We start from the raw sequence: 19,574 nt of genomic DNA, 5'->3' as shown, positions 1-19,574 counted from the left end.
ATTCTGTAGGGTAGTGTTTGTCTAATCTTTAAGTCTCGTATCTTTTTTATGAAGTTTTCTCTCTCTTTGTTTTCTTTCTGTGAGGTGTAAATCTTGAAAATCCCTGAAAATGTCTCATGAGCTTTTGAATCCCTTTTGAGTGTGAGTCAAAAACGGAATGAAGACCGTTTTTTTCCCCTGAAGTTGACTATATTATGCAGCTCCTGAATTTGAATCATATCATACTTTTCTTTCTTGTGAGTTTTGTTTTAACTCATACCAACTGACTGCTTGAATGTTTTTTTTTCAAATAGTACAAACGTTCTGAATAGTGTCACTATGCTTGTGCAGAGCAAGGAACATGAGTGCTGTGAGCAGCAAACGACTTTCACATCGAAGAGCACACACGATCAAACACGTAGTTACACGGACAAGGAGAGAGACGGTGAGGGTACAGAGAGACAGACAACGACTGAGCGACAGATACACAGAGACAGAGGGACACAGACAGGAATATACACACAGACTGACACAAACACATACATATATTATACAGGCAGACAGATCTAACCCCCCCCCCCCCCCCGCATACACAGACACAAACACACACACACATACATACACACACACACACACGCACGCACGCACGCACGCACAAATACACACACAATGCCCGCCCCACCCCCTAACATATACTCAAATCAGTAAATGTACACATACCGTCTATGTTAAATCCGGGCATGAATTTATGAGGGCATCTTCCGTACGCTGTGGTTCCAGCAGGGGTGTAGTCCCAGCACAGCCAGTCGTCAAACACTGCGTCACAGTACACCCGCCCTGTAACACACGTCATCAAAACCATACAGCGTCAAACACTGCGTCACAGTACATCCACCCTGTAACACGCGTCATCAAAACCATACAGTGTCAAACACTGCGTCACAGTACACCCGCCCTGTAACACACGTCATCAAAACCATACAGAGTCAAACACTACGTCACAGTACACCCGCCCTGTAACACACGTCATCAAAACTATACAGCGTCAAACACTGCGTCACAGTACACCCACCCTGTAACACACGTCATCAAAACCATACAGTGTCAAACACTGCGTCACAGTACACCCGCCCTGTAACACACGTCATCAAAACCATACAGAGTCAAACACTACGTCACAGTACACCCGCCCTGTAACACACGTCATCAAAACCATACAGGGTCAAACACTGACATTTCTTTACGAATTAATGTGTACCATTGTCCAGACAGGACAACGTGGTCCTCTATCAGGCTCACATCAGGTCCCGCACGTGAACTTATTACGTCGAAAGCCTACATGAAAGTCTATTAGTCTCGGCGAGAGGGAGAATTCTTTCTATTTTGAGCACTTTGACAAGGCACAGCATTTGATTACGCAAAGAGGAAAACAGGCCTTGTGGGCGCAAATGATAAAGATATTACAAGACACAAAACGCTATATGCTAAAACTTCTTCACGTCGACTGCCGAAAGGCTTAGGAACTTAGCCAGGTTTACAGCTGCCCTGTCCGGGAACAGACTACCTGACTTCCAATTCACCAATCAAATGAATATACGGCAGCCATCACAAATTCGATAAAGCATGAACTTTTGCAGTCTGTTCTCCGTAAGAAACATAACTTACTTCTTCAGTGCCAAGTACAGTAGTTGAGTGTTAAAGTGCATACATATAAAGCAGAACACATGCTTTTCTTCTTCGTGTATTGTGATTTATTTGGTGTGTGTGTGTGTGTGTGTGTGTGTGTGTGTGTGTGTGTGTGTGTGTTTGTGTGTGTGTGTGTGTGTGTATGTGTGTGTGTGTGCGCGGTGCGTGCGTGCGTGCGTGCGTGAACGTGCGTGCGTGCGTGCATGCGTGCGTGAGTGCGTGAGTGTGTGTGTGCGCGCATGCGTTCGTGCGTGCGTGCATGCGTCCGTGCATGCGTGCGTGTGTACGTGCGTGCGTGTGTACGTGCGTGCGTGCGTGCGTGCGTGCGTATACGTAGGTTCGTGCGTGCGTGTCTGTGTGTGTCTGTATGTGTGCATGAGTGAGTGCTGTTCTTTTAGTACTTTTTGTACTAATGAATTATCAAATGTAATGGACGCCTTTGATCATTAAGGGATTTCATGCAATCTTATAACATGTTTGGTGCATTTTCCTCAGAATCCGTTTCCGTACAAGTAAATCCTACATCAAGGAGATCGGATGCACACAAATTGACATACTGTGACAGCCCACGCTTACAGCCTTAAAGGGGTTTTCCTGGACAAACTGGCACAGAAGAAGCGTTTAACCTTAACCCCTTGACTGCCTTAGGACTTGTGCATTATTTCCATGATTAGATACTAAAAACAGATTCTTGGTTGAATTTCTTTTAAAAATAACATAGGTTTTACTTTTATACCTACTGCCAGTTTGGAGCTAGAATTTTTTGTGAATTATTACACCCCGAACTCCAATATTCCCTGGCAGTCAGGAAGTTTTGATTGGCAGCGAAAGGGTTAAAGCGCCTATCCTTCGCGAGCAGACGTCTAAGACTGTACACACACACACACACACACACACACACACACACACACACACACACACACACACACACACACACACACACACACACACACACACACACACACACACACACACAAATTAATACGCTTTCGTCTGAATGCTGAATCTTTCAACGAATATGACTGATACATAATCTGCGCCAACAAATAGTTCGACACCTTTGTGCTTCCCAATCAAGAATCTCATACCCGTGTTATCTTATTTTAAGTATCCATGCACTAAACGGCATTTAACTAGCACGCGATTTGGATTGAACATTTATTGAACATTTTACAAGAGTCAGGTCTTAGCCGTGCAAAAGAAACCCGACAAAACCGTAAGGTTCTAGGTAGTTAAAAGACAATCCAGAAAAATTCAGAGAAGGCAAACATTTACATTTAGTGACATCCTTCTTATTTTGAACGTTTGCAACCACCCACGCCCATATTGTGTCTTGTGCATTCCCTGAAAACTTTAGTGCCCACGAAACTCGGGGTAGGTGGGGGTGGGGGTGGGGGGTTGGATGGGGGGGGAGGACATCCGTGACAGCCTCTTCAACCCACCCTCCTAAATTTACAATGTCATAGACGGTATGATAGATAAAAATCCTCTTCGCTAGGGAACGCCATAAAATGTCACTCATCTTCGGCTGCGTGTATAATTGCAGGCCGCAAACATCGAACAGGTTGTTCCGTGCACCAGCTTTTTAAGCAAGGATCATAACCAAAAAGAGCCTTCGCTTACCCCTCCAATATATATGCCGGGCTTTGCTACTAGTATCTTTCCCATTTATTTCTGTCCATGTTTCTTATTATTTCGTGATTTTTTACATTTAGTCAAGTTTTGACTAAATGTTTTAACATAGACTGGGAATTGAGACGAGGGTCGTGGTGTATGTGTGTGTGTGTGTGTGTGTGTGTGTGTGTGTGTGTGTGTGTGTGTGTATGTGTGTGTGTGTGTTTTGGTGTGTGTGTATGTGTTTGTTGGTGTGTGTGTGTGTGTATGTGTATGTGTGTGTGTGTGTGTGTGTGTGTGTGTGTGTGTGTGTGTTTGTGTGTGTGTGTGTGTGTGTGTGTGTGTGTGTGTGTGTGTGTGTGTGTGTGTGTGTGTGTGAATAATTTCCTAAATGCCACGAGTGTGCAAGATAAAATCAAATTACAAAACCCTCTGCATAACAAAAACCGAGGTTGTTGATATGTTGGTATTTGTCCAAGTGAAGAGATGGCATTACCCTATGTATAAGCCTATCAAATAGCAAGCACAACTGTGTGTACGTAACAGAATGTGCCTTTAAGAAAAGACGATAACAAGTCGCGTAAGGCGAAATTACTACATTGATTAGTCAAGCTGTCGAACTCACGGAATAAAACTGAACGCACTGTATTTTTGTCACCAAGACAGTACAGCTTCGTCGATCCCCGCGTGAAGGAAATCGCTCACCTTTCACGTGCAAAACGTAGTGATATTGACACGCCAGATTAGCGCGGTAGCGTATTGTGCTAAGCAGGAAAGCGAGCTTTTCTGTATTCTTGTTAACTTTCTGAGCTTGTTTTGAATACAACCTATCATATCTATATGTTTTGGGAATCACGAAATGATAAAGAATAAGATGAAATCATTTTTGGGTCGATTTCTTAAATTTTAATCGTAAGACTAATTAATCTATTTTCGTTAATTGTGATCACATTTTAAGAGTAAACATGACATATGTATATATTTTTAGATTCAGAATGTGATGAAGAATACGATGCAATCAATTTTAAATCTGTTTGCGAAAAATCGATTTTAATGACAACTTTAATGAGCAAATTCATTAATTAAATTTTAAGCCTCTAAGATGAAATGCAATACCATAGTCCGGGCTTCGTCAAAGATTACTTGACCAAACTTTCAACCAAATTGATTGAGAAATTAGAGCGTGACAGTGCCGCCTCAACTTTCACGAAAAGCCGGATATGACGTCATCAAAGACATTTATCAACAAAATGAAAAAAAACCTCTGGAGTTACCATACTCAGGATCTCTCATGTCAAGGTTCATAAAGATCGGTCCAGTAGTTTTCTCTGAATCGCTCTACACACACACACACACACACACACACACACACACACACACACACACACACACACACACACACACACACACACATACACACACACACACACACAACGACCCTCGTCTCGATTCCCCCCTCTACGTTAAAACATTTAGTCAAAACTTGACTAAATGTAACAAAACAACATAAACACGTTCATTCTGCACATCAATTTCATCAACGTCTTATATATATATATATGCATCTGTTCCCTTTTATTTTTCTCCCCGTTTCTTATTCTTCGGGCATTTGTCCTAATGTTGTTGGTGTTGATGCTGTAGGTGTTGTTGTTGTTTTAGGCTATTTTTGTTTTATTGCCGCGGTCTTGCGTGTATAAAATTTGCTATTATTTCTCTTTTTTTAAAATTATTTTTTGCCCGGTTTTTGTCTGACCTTTTCTATGTATATTTACAGACTTTTGCGTCTCTCTGCCCTTTTCATTCCCCTCTGCGTGTTTTTATTGTCCTTATTTTCCTGACATCTTTGTTTTGTTTTTGTTGCTGTTGTTTTGTTATGTTTTGTTTACGTGCAGAGGACAGGCCGAGGGCACGAAAGTTTATCTCTGCAGAAAATGTTCAGCCTTTTGCATATTAGCAGCTTTAGTGTTCATTTATTTTTTATTGATACATTGAACAAAAACCTTCCCATGTATGATCTGAATGCAGATCCTATAGTGACATATGCTCAGCAGGAAAAGCCAGAAATGAAAAGTGAAAAGATGTTGGTTAAAGGCACATTCCTTCCTGTGTAAACGATTTGGCTCACCATCTTAACTTTGACCAGACTTTTTCGTGGAATAAGACCATCCCTTAACATGGACAAATCATACAAAGTTTGTATTCAGCGAGATGTTTGGTTATATATAAGAACCATATTAGTTAGTACATGTATTTTAATGTTACCAATGTTGTAGTGTTCCGTTTGTCTTCATGCTCATGCGCCACCACTGTCAATTCTAGTTCTCAGATTTGAGATACTAAACTTAATTTGATTTGATTAGATTTGATTTGAAAGTGGATTTTTATAAATGAAGTTCTTAACTCCCTAGTGCAACTCTGCGAGATTAATTCCTTCAAACATTCTCATACTGCATAGGATCAGGAAGCAGTTTGTTTGTTTGTTTGTTTGTTTGTTTGTTTGTTTAACGCCCAGCCGACCACGAAGGGCCATATCAGGGCGGTGCTGCTTTGACATTTAACGTGCACCACACACAAGACAGAAGTCGCAGCACAGGCTTCATGTCTCACCCAGTCACATTATTCTGGCACCGGACCAACCAGTCCTAGCACTAACCCCATAATGCCAGACGCCAGGCGGAGCAGCCACTAGATTGCCAATTTTAAAGTCTTAGGTATGACGCGGCCGGGGTTCGAACCCATGACCTCCCGATCACGGGGCGGACGCCTTACCACTAGGCCAACCGTGCCGGTATCAGGAAGCAGTTAAAATGTTGATTTTTGGAATATGTCCAAAGGGATGGATGGCACTATCCCATGTTAAATCCTATAGCAGAGCTGAGATAGAAGGCCGAACTGTTTTCACTGCAAAAACTCTGCGAGAGGAGAAAATATACACAGTTTCTGACTCTGCAAGATAAATAAATAATTATAATAACACACAAAAACTCATGGTGCTCGCGATCTTCAAGCTTACATGCCCATTAGAACTTTCAGGAAGAAAATGTTTTACTTGGATTATACAATAACACATTTGCGCTTGTTTTGTATGCGTGTGTTTTTTTCTGTGGTATTTGCGTGTTTGGAGGAGTTTCAATTTGGAGGATATGGAGTGGAAAAATGCAGCCAGAGGATACACTAAAAAGGCCATGCAGCATCAGCACAATCGCAAGGAGAAAGAAAAATAAAGATTTGTTTATCGTACAAATGTCATCCAGAGAAAGTTGGACAGTAAGGATGGATAAAGGAACGAAGGAACGAAAGAAAAGAAGGAAAGGGAGAAGGAAGGGAGCCAGAACGATAGAAAGTAGTGAAGGAAAGCACACGAGAGAGAGAGAGAGAGAGAGAGAGAGAGAGAGAGAGAGAGAGAGAGAGAGAGAGAGCAAGAGAGAGAGAGAGAGAGAGAGAGGGAGAGAGATATAGGGAGAGAGAGAGAGAGAGAGAGAGAGAGAGAGAGAGAGAGAGAGAGAGAGAGAGAGAGAGAGAGAGAATCATTAAAAAAAGAAAAGAAAAAAAGAAAGAAAGTAAGAAAGAAACAAGTTGCGTTAGGCGAAATTACAACATTTAGTCAAGCTGTCGAACTAACAGAATGAAACTGAACTCACTGCCTTTTTACAGCAAGAGCGTATACTCGTAGCATCGTCAGTCCACCGCTCGATGCAAAGGCAGTGAAATTGACAAGAAGAGCGGGGTAGTAGTTGCGCTGAGAAGGATAGCACGCTTTTCTTTATCTCTATTCTTTTTAACTTTCTGAGCGTATTTTTAATCCAAACATATCACATCTATATGTTTTTGGAATCAGGAACCCACAAGGAATAAGATGAAATTGTTTTTAAATCGATTTAGAAAATTTTATTTTAATAATAATTTTTATATTTTTAATTTTTAGAGCTTGTTTTTAATCCGAATATAATCCAAAGTCATTAATTCATTTTTAAGCCACCAAGCTGAAATGCAATACCGAAGTCCGGCCTTCGTCGAAAATTGCTTGGCCAAAATTTCAATCAATTTGATTGAAAAATGAGGGTGTGACAGTGCCGCCTCAACTTTTACAAAAAGCCGGAAATGACGTCATCAAAGGTATTTATCGAAAAAAAGAAAAAATCGTCCGGGGATATCATACCCAGGAACTCTCATGTCAAATTTCATAAAGATCGGTCCAGTAGTTTGGTCTGAATCGCTCTACACACACACACGCACAGACAGACACACACACACACACACACACACACACACACACACACACACACACACACACACACACACACACACACACACACACACACACATACACCACGACCCTCGTCTCGATTCCCCCTCTACGTTAAAACATTTAGTCAAAACTTGACTAAATGTAAAAAGAACGAATAAACATTGAAGAAAGACAGAAAGAAAGACAGAGAGAGATAAACAGAAACATAGAAGGTAGAAGGTTAGGCAAGTCAGAAGACAAATAGTCCCCTGAGGTTGCCCTTACGGATATTCGGGGATTCTTTTCCTCTCGGGAAAGCAGGCTGCCCCATGTGTTCTCTCTTTTTAAACGAAGGAGTCTATACTTTTGTTACAGCAAAGGAACTGGAGAATTCACGGTTTCCTTGGAAGGAAATCGACTACATTTTTCTTGTTTCTTTTCTGTCTAGACTTTGCCCACTGCGGCTATCAGATAACGACAGGACACTATCCCCCATGTGTTGCGATAGTTATGAATGCGAAGCACAGAAATTGTGTTACACGTTACGCAGAGGTTAAACAATGAGTCTGACTATTGAGTTCGTGCTACTTGTTGTTTGAACGGTGTGTGCATGATGTCAGGATAGCATGACCACTTCGCAGCAGCCTTCATTGTCACATACTATCTTCTTCTTCTTCTTCGATCGTGGGCTGATACTCCCACGTTTACTCATGCTTCTGGACGAGAAGGATTTTACGTGTATGATCGTTTTTACCCCGGCGTTCAGGCAGCCATACGCCGCTTGCGGAAAAAGCATGCTGGGTATTTTCGTGTTTCTATAACCCACCGAACTCTGACAATGATTACAGGATCTTTTCCGTGCGCACGTTGTCTTGTTCTTGCGTGTACACACAAAGGGGTATAAAGCACTAGCAGGTCTGCATATACGTTGACCTGGGAGATCGGAACAATTGTCACCCTTAGCCCACCAGGCGCGGCCGGGATTCGAACCAGCGACCTGGGAGGCCGATGTCTTATCCACTAAGCCATTGCGACCGTCGTCACAGAATATAAAATTGTTGATAACCCTTTTGCAAGCGTCTGTGTTCAGTATCTTTTAATTGTCAAATTTACTTTTGGATCTGCATGCAATTATCTTAGAGCCTCAAATGTAAGATCTGCATGCAAGTTGTTCAATAGAATAAATAGAATAGCATTTTCTTCACCCGCCTGTAAAAATATATTGTGCTTGTTCCTCATCAATATATATGAATGTAAGCCTTAAATGAAGCAATGCTCGTCAGATAATAAAGTTTACAAGAAAAGATTGCAACAGTTTTGAAAAGAGAGGTGCAGGAAAATATACCCAAGTGTTCTGGTTTGTGTAAATTCAGTTGTAGGTTTATGGCAGCCCATTTTGCATGTCGCAGTAAACCCAAGTTACATGTATAATTTTAACAAACGCATGGCTAAGTGAATACTATTTTGCTCATTCCAAAGCCCGCAGATTTTGGCTACAGCAAGACAACATTATATCTATGAGGTTAAAGATATAATATTTATTCCTTCTTGAATTTATTTGCGATCAGGTTCATCGCCACATGAAAAAATGTTCAGGCGTTTCCACGGGAACAGAGCAAACTTCAGTTTTAAATCATGACAAACATCAAAAGCCTGGCTGTTCCATTTGCAGGTCGGAATGTTTTGTTGAATTGATTTCGTAAGTGACATACATGTAAAGCTGCCAAATTAACTCAGCAATAAATTCTCACTCAGTACAGAATGCATCCACGCAATGGATTTTTAGTATGTGTCCAAGTGAACAGATGTGTGTTTTTTTTATACTATGTCGCTTGGTGCCTGTTGATAGAAAAACACTGACACTTTTTTTTTTAAATCGACCAAAACGTTACCGTCATTTCGGCAGATCTTGCAAAGATTTGTCACGGTAGGGGTAAGAAAGTTGCCAACCCTTTTATGCAGTGGAACCCGCATTTTAAGACCTCCAAAAATCTGTGAGAGAAAAAAAAACAGGTCTTAAAATGGAGGTAACATTTCAGAAGTTATGTTCAGAAAGTCTGAAAAAGTATGGTCTTAAAAGTGGAGACGTCTTTTTTCTTCCTTTTTTATTTTTATTTTTTGGGGGGAGACGGGTCTTAATTAGGGAGTTCCACTGTAGTCACTCGCCGAAGAAAATAAATACTGGCAGCATCCACGAAGCGTTAAAAAAAACTAAAACTGTGGCAGTGAACGTGGTCGGAAGGACGAACGGTACCGTTTACTTTGATCTCAGGGGAAATCTATAAAGCCTCTCAAAGCCGCTCATTCTCATGTTCAGGCAAGTTTCTTTAACTGTGCCATCAGTCCGGACGACGTAGACTAAACGTCTTGATCGTTGTCTTGGGACCTCCGAGATTGTGGTTTGAGGCGCACTGAGACTACACAGTGTCCAATGTAAGCGATCAGCGTGGAAAACAGCGGGGAAACTTTAGACAAATCAAGTCTCATCTATATTGTGATCCCCCTCCCCCCCCCAACCCCCCCCCCCCCCCCTGGGACATTTATATCACTGAGTGGAACCTTAGCACCATATCCCCTTGGTCATTGACTCATTGCGAGCTGCTGTGAAAGGGATTAGTGTGGCTTCTTCGTTGAAGGGGGTGAGGGGGGTGGTGAATGGGGGGAGCCAACTATTTTGGTGTGAAAAAAGGTTAGAAAAAGTGACAAAGTCGACAATTAAAGTAGAACTCTCTCTGTCTTTCTGTCGATGTGTGTGTGTGTGTGTGTCTCTCTCTCTCTCTCTCTCTCTCTCTCTCTCTCTCTCTCTCTCTCTCTCTCTCTCTCTCTCTCTCTCTCTCTTTCTCTCTCGCTCTTTCTGCCTCTCTCTCTCTCTTTCTCCCTCTCTTTCTCTCTCTGGTCCGCCTTCTGCCTTTCCACATCAATTCCGTTTGAAGTGTTTGATTTGCCATGTCTGATTGCGGACTGGAATAGTGATTTGTGTCAAAAACCGACAAAACTTAAAATTGCCGTTCTGTTATCCGTACACTGCCTCAAAAAATAAAAATAAAATTCAGGGCTATTACATGCACGTCATAAACATAACCCTAAAAACTAACAATAGCAGCAATTCAAAATTGCAATTCTATTGAAAAAAATGTGTGTTCGTCGTTCAAGGCTAGGAAAAACTGTTCCGCAGAGTAACATCTAACGAAAATAGTAGAACGGCATGCCAAAATATTGAGGCCCCCTTGGAACCCTCTTTGTCGAACTCAATCACTTGAGGATGCCAACAAGAGCCACCTAAAAAAGTCCAGATTATTCATCGGGCAATTCTAAGGTTCACAAAAAGTTTCATCGATTCGATTTTGTCTGATTGCATCTGTCTATTCTGATGCATCAGCCTGGGCAATAACAAAAATCTGAAACAGCCCCGTCAAAAACAAAATAAAAGCTTAAATTTAATGAGGTTCGTTCACTTTCAAACACTTTTGCATTTGTATCTGATACGAGCAACAGAATTATGCCATTCCAGACGTCAGAACACAAACGAACCACTAATTTTACCGGCGTGAATTTAACATGCACATAAATGTACCTCGTTCGTCTGAAACATCTCTAATTTAAAACGAAAATGAAAAAAAGCTTAAATTCAAAATAGTGTTGATTTTTTTTTACATCAAGATTTCTTGCGTTTTTATCTTATACGAGCCACGAAGAAACAGGCCGGTTTTGGACACCACTTCACACGAGCCTTCACTGTTACGAATATAACTTTTACCTGAACTTCAAATGTCCCCTTTGCTCGCGCTTCCTCGTTTGTCTCAAAGAGCCCTATTAAATACCTAAGAACCTTAGAAATGTTCGTTTTCTGTCAGCCTCTTTTAAGTTTCTGTTTGAAACGAACGACAGAAATATTTCATTCCGACACCTGTCTTCTTCAAAATAGCAAAACAACACTGCTAGGCACAACAGCTGAACCAAATCAATTTGTATGGGTCGATAATGAGATGTTCTTCAATTTGAGATCAAAAACAGGGTGACTCTTGCTTATTTTGATTTTTTTGGGTGTATTTTAGTGTCTGCAAATTTGCTTTTGCGAATTTGATTTTGGGGGGTGTCCTAGGTCTCCGGTACATTGCAAACGGTAAGGGAATGAATACACTTTCTGGCAACATACTTGGTTTTACTATAACTGGCTGCATCACAGAGTTCTACAGCTAAATGTATGTGTTTAGTTTTTTATGACGATTAGTGTAGATATCAGTACACATGTCCCCCGAAATCGGCGTATGCTGCCTGAATGGCGGGGTAAAAACGGTCATACACGTAAAAACCCACTCGTGCTAAAAACATGAGTGAACGTGGGAGTCTAAGCCCATGAACGAAGAAGGAGAAGAAGAAGAAGAAGTACACATGAACTGCTAATTGTACCTGTACTGTACATAAATGTACCTGTCGCTCGCGCTTCATCTTTTGTCTGAAACAGCTTTAATTCAGTATAGTCCGTTTCTGTCATCCTTCTAAGCTTTTTTTGTTAGAAACGAACCGTCAATGTTACGAGTATAAATTTTATCTCTACGTCAATTTCCCTTTCGCTCGCACTTTTACGTTTTTCTTTTTATCCCCGCAATTTGCTTTTTCATTGTTATATATGTGCGGGGGTGGGGGAGGGGTACTAGCAGGAAGAGCTGATGCGTGCGAAATGGCTATTTTATGAATGTACCGGATTATTTATTTATTTTTTTATGCATTTTTCCTGAAGTCATTTTGAAAACGACAACAGGACCAATCCTCAAATTTAGACAGGAATGGCATCACCAACGTGAAGCTTCACATACAGAGGACCTTGATTTGTCCCACCTCTTTTTGTTGTATTTTTTTTTTTATTTTGTTGTTATTTTATCATTATGTGTCTGTGCGTCCCAATGACAGATTGTAAGAAAAGGCAAAGCCTTAAATCTTAATCCTTGTAAAATAAAGTTCAATTCAATTCAATTCAATTCAATTCTCTCTCTCTCTCTCTCTTTCTCTCTCTCTCTCTCTCTCTCTCTCTCTCTCTCTCTCTCTCTCTCTCTCTCTCTCTCTCTCTCTCTCTCTCTCTCTCTCTCTCTAATGCTACCATATCAATTAATCATCAAAACACTGGCAGACAAATGAAACCCCGTTTCCTAGATTTATTGCTCTTTCTCGTGAACATCGCAGACATTGACAAATACAAAAACATTAAAAAAAATACATTGAACCATCTGCCATTCCATCCCACCAGATGTTTTCCCGCACCGAGTTACACCAGACGTTGCCCGAAACCCTCTAGATTTGCCCTTAACACGTTGTGTCCAGCAATTCTTCTAAACACCCATGGTTTATGTTTGGACACTATAGAACTTGCAGCGCGTGTTATCGTCCTTGGGCCAATATTGTCAAATATTTCGACCTTGCCACCTTGCACCTAAACCAATAATCTTAATCCATCAATATTTGGAAGATGTTCCAGTTTATTTCGTTCTAAGACTTGTTTCAGAACGCTTTATTTGAGGGTCTTGCAATGCGATTGATAAGCGCTCGTCTATATTTAACCAAAAAGAGTAGATGTCCTCACAAACCCTGAAACGCACTCGCCATCTTGCAGACCATTCAACTATTGTTTGAAGTTTGAAATCCATTTACTTCTAAGACTATAGTTTTACTGCAGCATTCTTGATTTCAATTTTACTGCAGTAAAGTGTTTTGCTCCAGAAAAACCCGTTGCTTTGGCGAAAGATGACATTATGCAGAAATGCTGCAGAAAAGACAGTTTTTCTCCAGCATTTCTGTTTTTCTGCAGAATAACTGAATAATGCCATTCTTGATTTCAATTTTACTGGAGAATAACTGAATAAAGTCATAATCCACTAAGGATATATAAGTCGGTAAGGTGGGTATACAGGGGGGGGGGGGGTCGGAAGGGGGGGTTGGGGTCAGAGAGACGATGACTGTCACAGACTTGCCAATGCAATGTTTCTGCAGCAGCAATAATTTCATCCAAAGTGTTGTCCAAACTAATTAAGCTGAGATTAGTCATGTGAATACACAGAAAAACCTTGAATACAACTACGTAACACTTTCTACCCCACCTATGTTGACCAATTTTTTTTTCCCGAGACAGCACAGCAGGTCACTCAGACTTGTAGGAACTGTGTATCAACACGCTGGAATGCAGGCGTTAGATCGACGTTACAGGAAGCGACTGAAGCTAACAGTCTGAGTGAATATATCCGTACCTGGTCAGATAGAGCCAAATGAGTGGGTACGGATATATCCGTACCTGGGAGACAATGAGTTGAACCAATTTCTGAGTGTCTTAGGGTCAAGATCCGATTCGCCAACTGCAAAGCCCGGTTAAACTTGTCCACAGTTTGTAATCAGCCGTCCACAATCCTAGTTCGTTTTGTTGATCTCTCAGTCCGAGTAATTATGGCGTTACAATTAATTCTGCGCTCGTATCATTCCAAGAGAACAGAAACAGACAATGCGCTTCATTTTTAAGAGTCTTGGGCTCGAGATCTGGTTCGCCAACTGCAAATGGGCGGTTAAACTTGTTCACAATTAGTAATCAGTCGCCCACAATCCCAGTTACTTTCCTTCTCTCAGGCCGAGCAATGATGGCGTTACAATTGTTCTACGCTCGTATCATTGCAGGAAAACAGAAGCAGACATTGCGCTTCATTGTTGAGAGTCTTGGGCTTGAGATGTGGGCCGTGAAGAGCAAAATGGCCGCCGTTAACCTTTTGCCGTAACTGCTCAGCAGACATCGGCAATCCCCAATCGTTTCGTCCTCAAATGATCGTTCTTGGCGTAGGTTGAATCGCTAGCGTAATGGATGGACTTCACTGGCGATAAGAGTTATTTTCTGCTCGCCATCGTTCTCGTTCTATCAAGAGCTCCGAGAGACAAATAAGTGCAGGGAAGGAAAGGTCTTCGGGGCAGTGTGAACGCATTCGGCAGCTGTAAAAGTGAATGAGGAGTCTGAGACCATTGTTAGCTGGCTTTCGTTGCTTTTTTTCTGACAGCGCTGTAATCAGTGTTTTTGAACTGGTCAGAGAAGAACAGAAATTGCTCCGTACTTCTTGGCTCCTGGACTCATTGGACCAGAAACAGATGGTGTTTGTTTTTTAATTCTCCTGCAGTGCATTGCATTTACATTAAGAGATAAGATTAGGATTTTTTTTTAGACGGGGTGAGATTACTTGAGATGAGATAACATGAGATAAAATAAGATCAGAAGAGATTACATGAGATGAGATGAGATAGGGAAAAGGAAGGTAAGATAAGATAAGGTAAGTCTTTGTCTATCACGGACATGCCATACGAATAAACGTGATATCCGGCCGTCGCCTGGACAGAGAATAATCTGAAATAGAGATAGAAGAAACAGAGAGAGCAAGCGCCAAAGACAGAAAAAGACAGATAGATAGATAGATATATAAATATATAGATAGATTGATAGAGATAGATAGAAAGAAAGAAAGAAAGAAAGAAAGAAAGAAAGAAAGAAGAAGAAGAAGAAGAAGAAGAAGAAGAAGAAGAAGAACAACAACAACAACAACAACAACAACAACAACAACAACAACACCAACACCAACATCAACAACAACAACAACAACAACAACAACAACACCAACAACAACAACAACAACAACAACACCAACAACAACACCAACAACAACACCAACAACAACAACAACAACAACAACAACACCAACAACAACAACAACAACACCAACACCACCAACAACAACAACAACAAGAAACAGAACAAAAACAAGATGCAATATTACAATAAGCAAAATGGAAAGCCAACAGTCGGCACAGAGATTGAGTAGATCCGACTGGCCTTGAATTTGGACAGGCATAAAATGGCATATCGCGAAGGGGGATTATCGCGTAAACTAAAAATGTGTCCCATTAACGTTGGTGTCAAAATTGTCAATCTCGACAGCTGTAGCAATTAGAAATGGCGTCACAATAGTCAAAACTGACAGCAACACCAATTAGGATGACGTTGGTGATATTTAGAAACGTTGCTAGGTTGTCGCCCACTGCACTTTGAGTGACGACTTAATTCATCATAATAACCTTCGTGCAAAGTTCTGGTCAAAGATTAAATATCATGTGTTCACGCCCTAGATTCTCTCTCTTTCTCTCTCTCTCTGTCTGTCGCTGTCTCTCTCTCTCTCTCTCTCTCTCTCTCTCTCTCTCTCTCTCTCTCTCTCTCTCTCTCTCTCTCTCTCTCTCTCTCTCTCTCTCTCTCTCTCTCTCTCTCTCTCTCTCTCTCTCTCTCTCTGACGCAGGCCCCATATGACTCAACCGCCGCCTTAAGGCTGGAGTATACACCTGAGGCCAAATTTCAAAGTGGTTAGGCAGTTTTAAAGGTTTCTTTTTATGTTAGTTCAATGTTTGGTTTATCAGGAAATAACAAAATTAATAGTGCTTGTCGCAAAATTTTGAGATAACGACTGAAGTTTGATCATAGGTATGAGATTTTTTCACGCAAACCCTACTGAAGAAATTGTGATATTGTATTGTGAATATGTAAACAAAAAAAAACAATCGGATGATAATAAACAAACTGAAGAAGAGAAATAGGGAAGCAAAACAGAACATCAAACATAGTGAATTTACAGGTGAATTTGGAAAAAAACAACTTATGTATCCATTTTTGAAGCCCAATTTGAAGCATGGAACACAGTCAAACATAAATTAAAAGTGATAAAGTGGTTACAGTGTTCAGAAATAGTGTTAAATAACAAGTTGAGTTATCCCTCTTCACCAATTTTAAAAGAAATACACCTCTTGTCGCGCAAAATGTTGAACTGTGATACTTTTACTACCCCCACCCCCTACCATTTTTCAGAAAAAGAGTGCATATCATCTTCCAAATAGAAAAGCAAGGTAATTAGGTGATCAAAAACATCAGAACAGAAATAGGGAAGCAAAAAAGAACACCCAACAGAGTGATTTAACTGGTGAATTCAGAAAAAAACCCACTTTGTTTACTCATTATATTTAGTCAAGTTTTGACTAAGTATTTTAACATCGAGGGGGAATCGAAACGAGGGTCGTGGTGTATGTGCGTGTGTGCGTGTGTGCGTGTGTGCGTGTGTGTGTGTGTCTGTGTGTGTGTGTAGAGCGATTCAGACTAAACTACTGGACCGATCTTTATGAAATTTGACATGAGAGTTCCTGGGTATGAAATCCCCGAACGTTTTTTTCATTTTTTTGATAAATGTCTTTGATGACGTCATATCCGGCTTTTCGTGAAAGTTGAGGCGGCACTGTCACGCCCTCATTTTTCAACCAAATTGGTTCAAATTTTGGTCAAGTAATCTTCGACGAAGGCCGGACTTCGGTATTGCATTTCAGCTTGGTGGCTTAAAAATTAATTAATGACTTTGGTCATTAAAAATCTGAAAATTGTAAAAAAACAAAACAATTATAAAACGATCTAAATTTACGTTTATCTTATTCTCCATCATTTGCTGATTCCAAAAACATATAAATATGTTATATTCGGATTAAAAACAAGCTCTGAAAATTAAATATATAAAAATTATTATCAAAATTAAATTGTCGAAATCAATTTGAAAACACGTTCATCTTATTCCGTGTTGGTTCCTGATTCCAAAAACATATAGATATGATATGTTTGGATTAAAAACACGCTCAGAAAGTTAAAACAAAGAGAGGTACAGAAAAGCGTGCTAAGCTATCCTTCTTAGCGCAACTACTACCCCGCTCTTCTTGTCAATTTCACTGCCTTTGCCATGAGCGGTGGACTGACGATGCTACGAGTATACGGTCTTGCTGAAAAATGGCATTGCGTTCAGTTTCATTCTGTGAGTTCGACAGCTACTTGACTAAATGTTGTATTTTCGCCTTACGCGACTTGTTTTATAAGCTGAATGTAAAGCTTGGAAGACAGAAAAAAATAAGTTAAAAGTGCTAAAGCGTTTACAGTGTTCAGAAATAGTGTTAGATACCAAGTTGAGTTATCCCTCTTCATCACAGTTAAAAGAAACACACCTCTTGTCGCGAAAAATCTTGAACTGTGATGCTTTTACTACCCCCACCCCCTACCCATTTTTTCCGAAAAGAGTGCATATTATTTTCTAAATAGAAAAGCAAGGTAATCAGATGATCAAAAACTTCAGAAGATAAATAGGGAAGCAAAATAGAACATCGAACATGGTGACTTAACTGTTGAATTCAGAAAACACACACTTTTTTTCCTCATTTTTGAAGCTGAATTAGAAGTTTGGAAGATAGAAAAATAAATTAAAAGTGCTAAAGTGGTTACAGTGTTCAGAAATAGTGTTAGATACCAAGTTGAGTTATCCCTCTTTATCACAGTTAAAAGAAACACACCTCTTGTCGCGCAAAATCTTGAACTGTGATGCTTTTACTACCCCCGCCCCCTCCCCATTTGAACAAAAAAGAGTGCATATTCTCTTCACATTAGAAAAATAAGTAATAGTAACTGGACATTTTTAAAATACATCTTTTCTGTCAGTCCAAGGATTGCTTAGTCCATTAAAACAAACAGATTAGGATTTAACGCGCCCATTTTAAGATAAAAATAACATGATAATTGATATATCAGACTTTTTTATGCAATTACTACTGAAGATTTGTTTACATTTTACTGTGAATTAATTGATCAAAATTCCAGATGACTAATATAGGAACAAAATAAAGCATACAACATAGTTACTGTCCTGGTGATATGAAAAAAACACTTTTGAATCAGTTTTGAAAGTCATTTTCAAGCATGAAACAGAAATAAACATATGATATAAAGTGTTAAAGTGATTAAACTTAGGTAAATTCAAGTTGAGGTGTCGTTCTTACCAATGGAAAAAACAGATACACACCTTAAGGCACAAAATCTTGAATTGTAATGATTGTACTACCCCTACCCCCTACCCATTATGCATTTTCTCTACCTATGAGACAAGTAGGTAAAAGCGACATGTCACTTTTAAAATATTATTTTTATGTAAGTTCTGGCTTGTGGAGAGAACAAATTAAAATAAAAGGGGCATTTTGCTGATTCAGAAGATAATTTTTGAAAAGATGAACTATTACATTATTTTAATAAATTTAGTATATAATTCGACTGTGTATATAATTTATGTCAATGAATGAAGTCTTGTATGTCCACACATGAAGACGACTGATATAGGATCAAAATATAGAACTCAAAACACAGTTACTTTGCAGTTTTATGCAAATAAAATAAAATAAACAATTTTGTACACCCATTCCGAAGTTAATTTCAAGCGTAAACAAAACACAATTCCATTCTCTAGCACTGCCCTTCAATTTTCACAGAGTCAAGGCAAATATTCCGAGATTCCCACAAAAGGACAGAAAATGGTAAAGATCTTGACACATTTGTTATAATAGAGAAATAACAAGTACAGCCATTAGCTGTGTCACTGGGTTTCTTTGTCAGGCTAAAACTTAGCTGTTGTGTTGGTGTCTGCTGTGTGTGTCTGGGTCCAAACATTCTCATCTACACACTCACGTTACTCACACAAGTATACAATTCCACCCACAGAGGCGTTCGGGGAAGGGGGTCTCGCACTCGGGCGAATCACACCACAAAATACAAAGTATAACGTACACAGATTTTACTATTGAACCCAAAAGCAAAATAAATGATGAATTAATCAATCAAGCAAAACTTCCACACAATGACACACTCACTCTCGGTTCACACTGCGCTCTGGGGGCACACACTTGGCAGCACGTATACCGTTCCGAAGCCGTTTGTCCTGCCCCCCTTTCGCGCGTTTTTTTTGTGGTTTAATTGCATAAGCTTTTTGACAACTCCCCAAACTCCAATCAACAAGTAAAACACTTCGGGGGTGAACCAGAGGTAAAAAAAGGTGAGACATATCGAGGTGGGGCAAGAAAAATCTTGCCGTAATTATGACGGTTCCGGGCTGTTAACCTGGTTCTAGTGTTTCTGTCGGTGCTAGCTTTTTTGCTGCATGAGCGGAAAAGAGGGTGTGAAATTTGTCTTGCTTATCGGAAAGGAGATGGA

The 19,574-nt window shown here is 40.1% G+C and overlaps 2 protein-coding genes across 2 annotated transcripts in view; one reads left to right on the top strand and one right to left on the bottom strand.

The window, feature by feature from the left end:
- The window catches only part of LOC138982156 (uncharacterized), a 383,732-nt gene that overhangs the window by 102,971 nt on the left and 261,187 nt on the right, over positions 1 to 19,574 (top strand). The window lies entirely within an intron of this gene.
- LOC138983130 (calcitonin receptor-like) overlaps positions 1 to 19,574 on the bottom strand; it is a 100,916-nt gene that overhangs the window by 60,305 nt on the left and 21,037 nt on the right. Inside the window, exon 2 of the mRNA XM_070356537.1 lies at positions 700 to 816. Coding sequence (XP_070212638.1) covers positions 700 to 816 — 117 coding nt within the window. The remainder of the gene's footprint in view (positions 1 to 699; positions 817 to 19,574) is intronic.

This window comes from Littorina saxatilis, linkage group LG12, assembly GCF_037325665.1.
Source record: "Littorina saxatilis isolate snail1 linkage group LG12, US_GU_Lsax_2.0, whole genome shotgun sequence".
Classification (NCBI taxonomy): domain Eukaryota; kingdom Metazoa; phylum Mollusca; class Gastropoda; order Littorinimorpha; family Littorinidae; genus Littorina; species Littorina saxatilis.
This window is presented reverse-complemented; position numbering and strand designations above follow the sequence as displayed.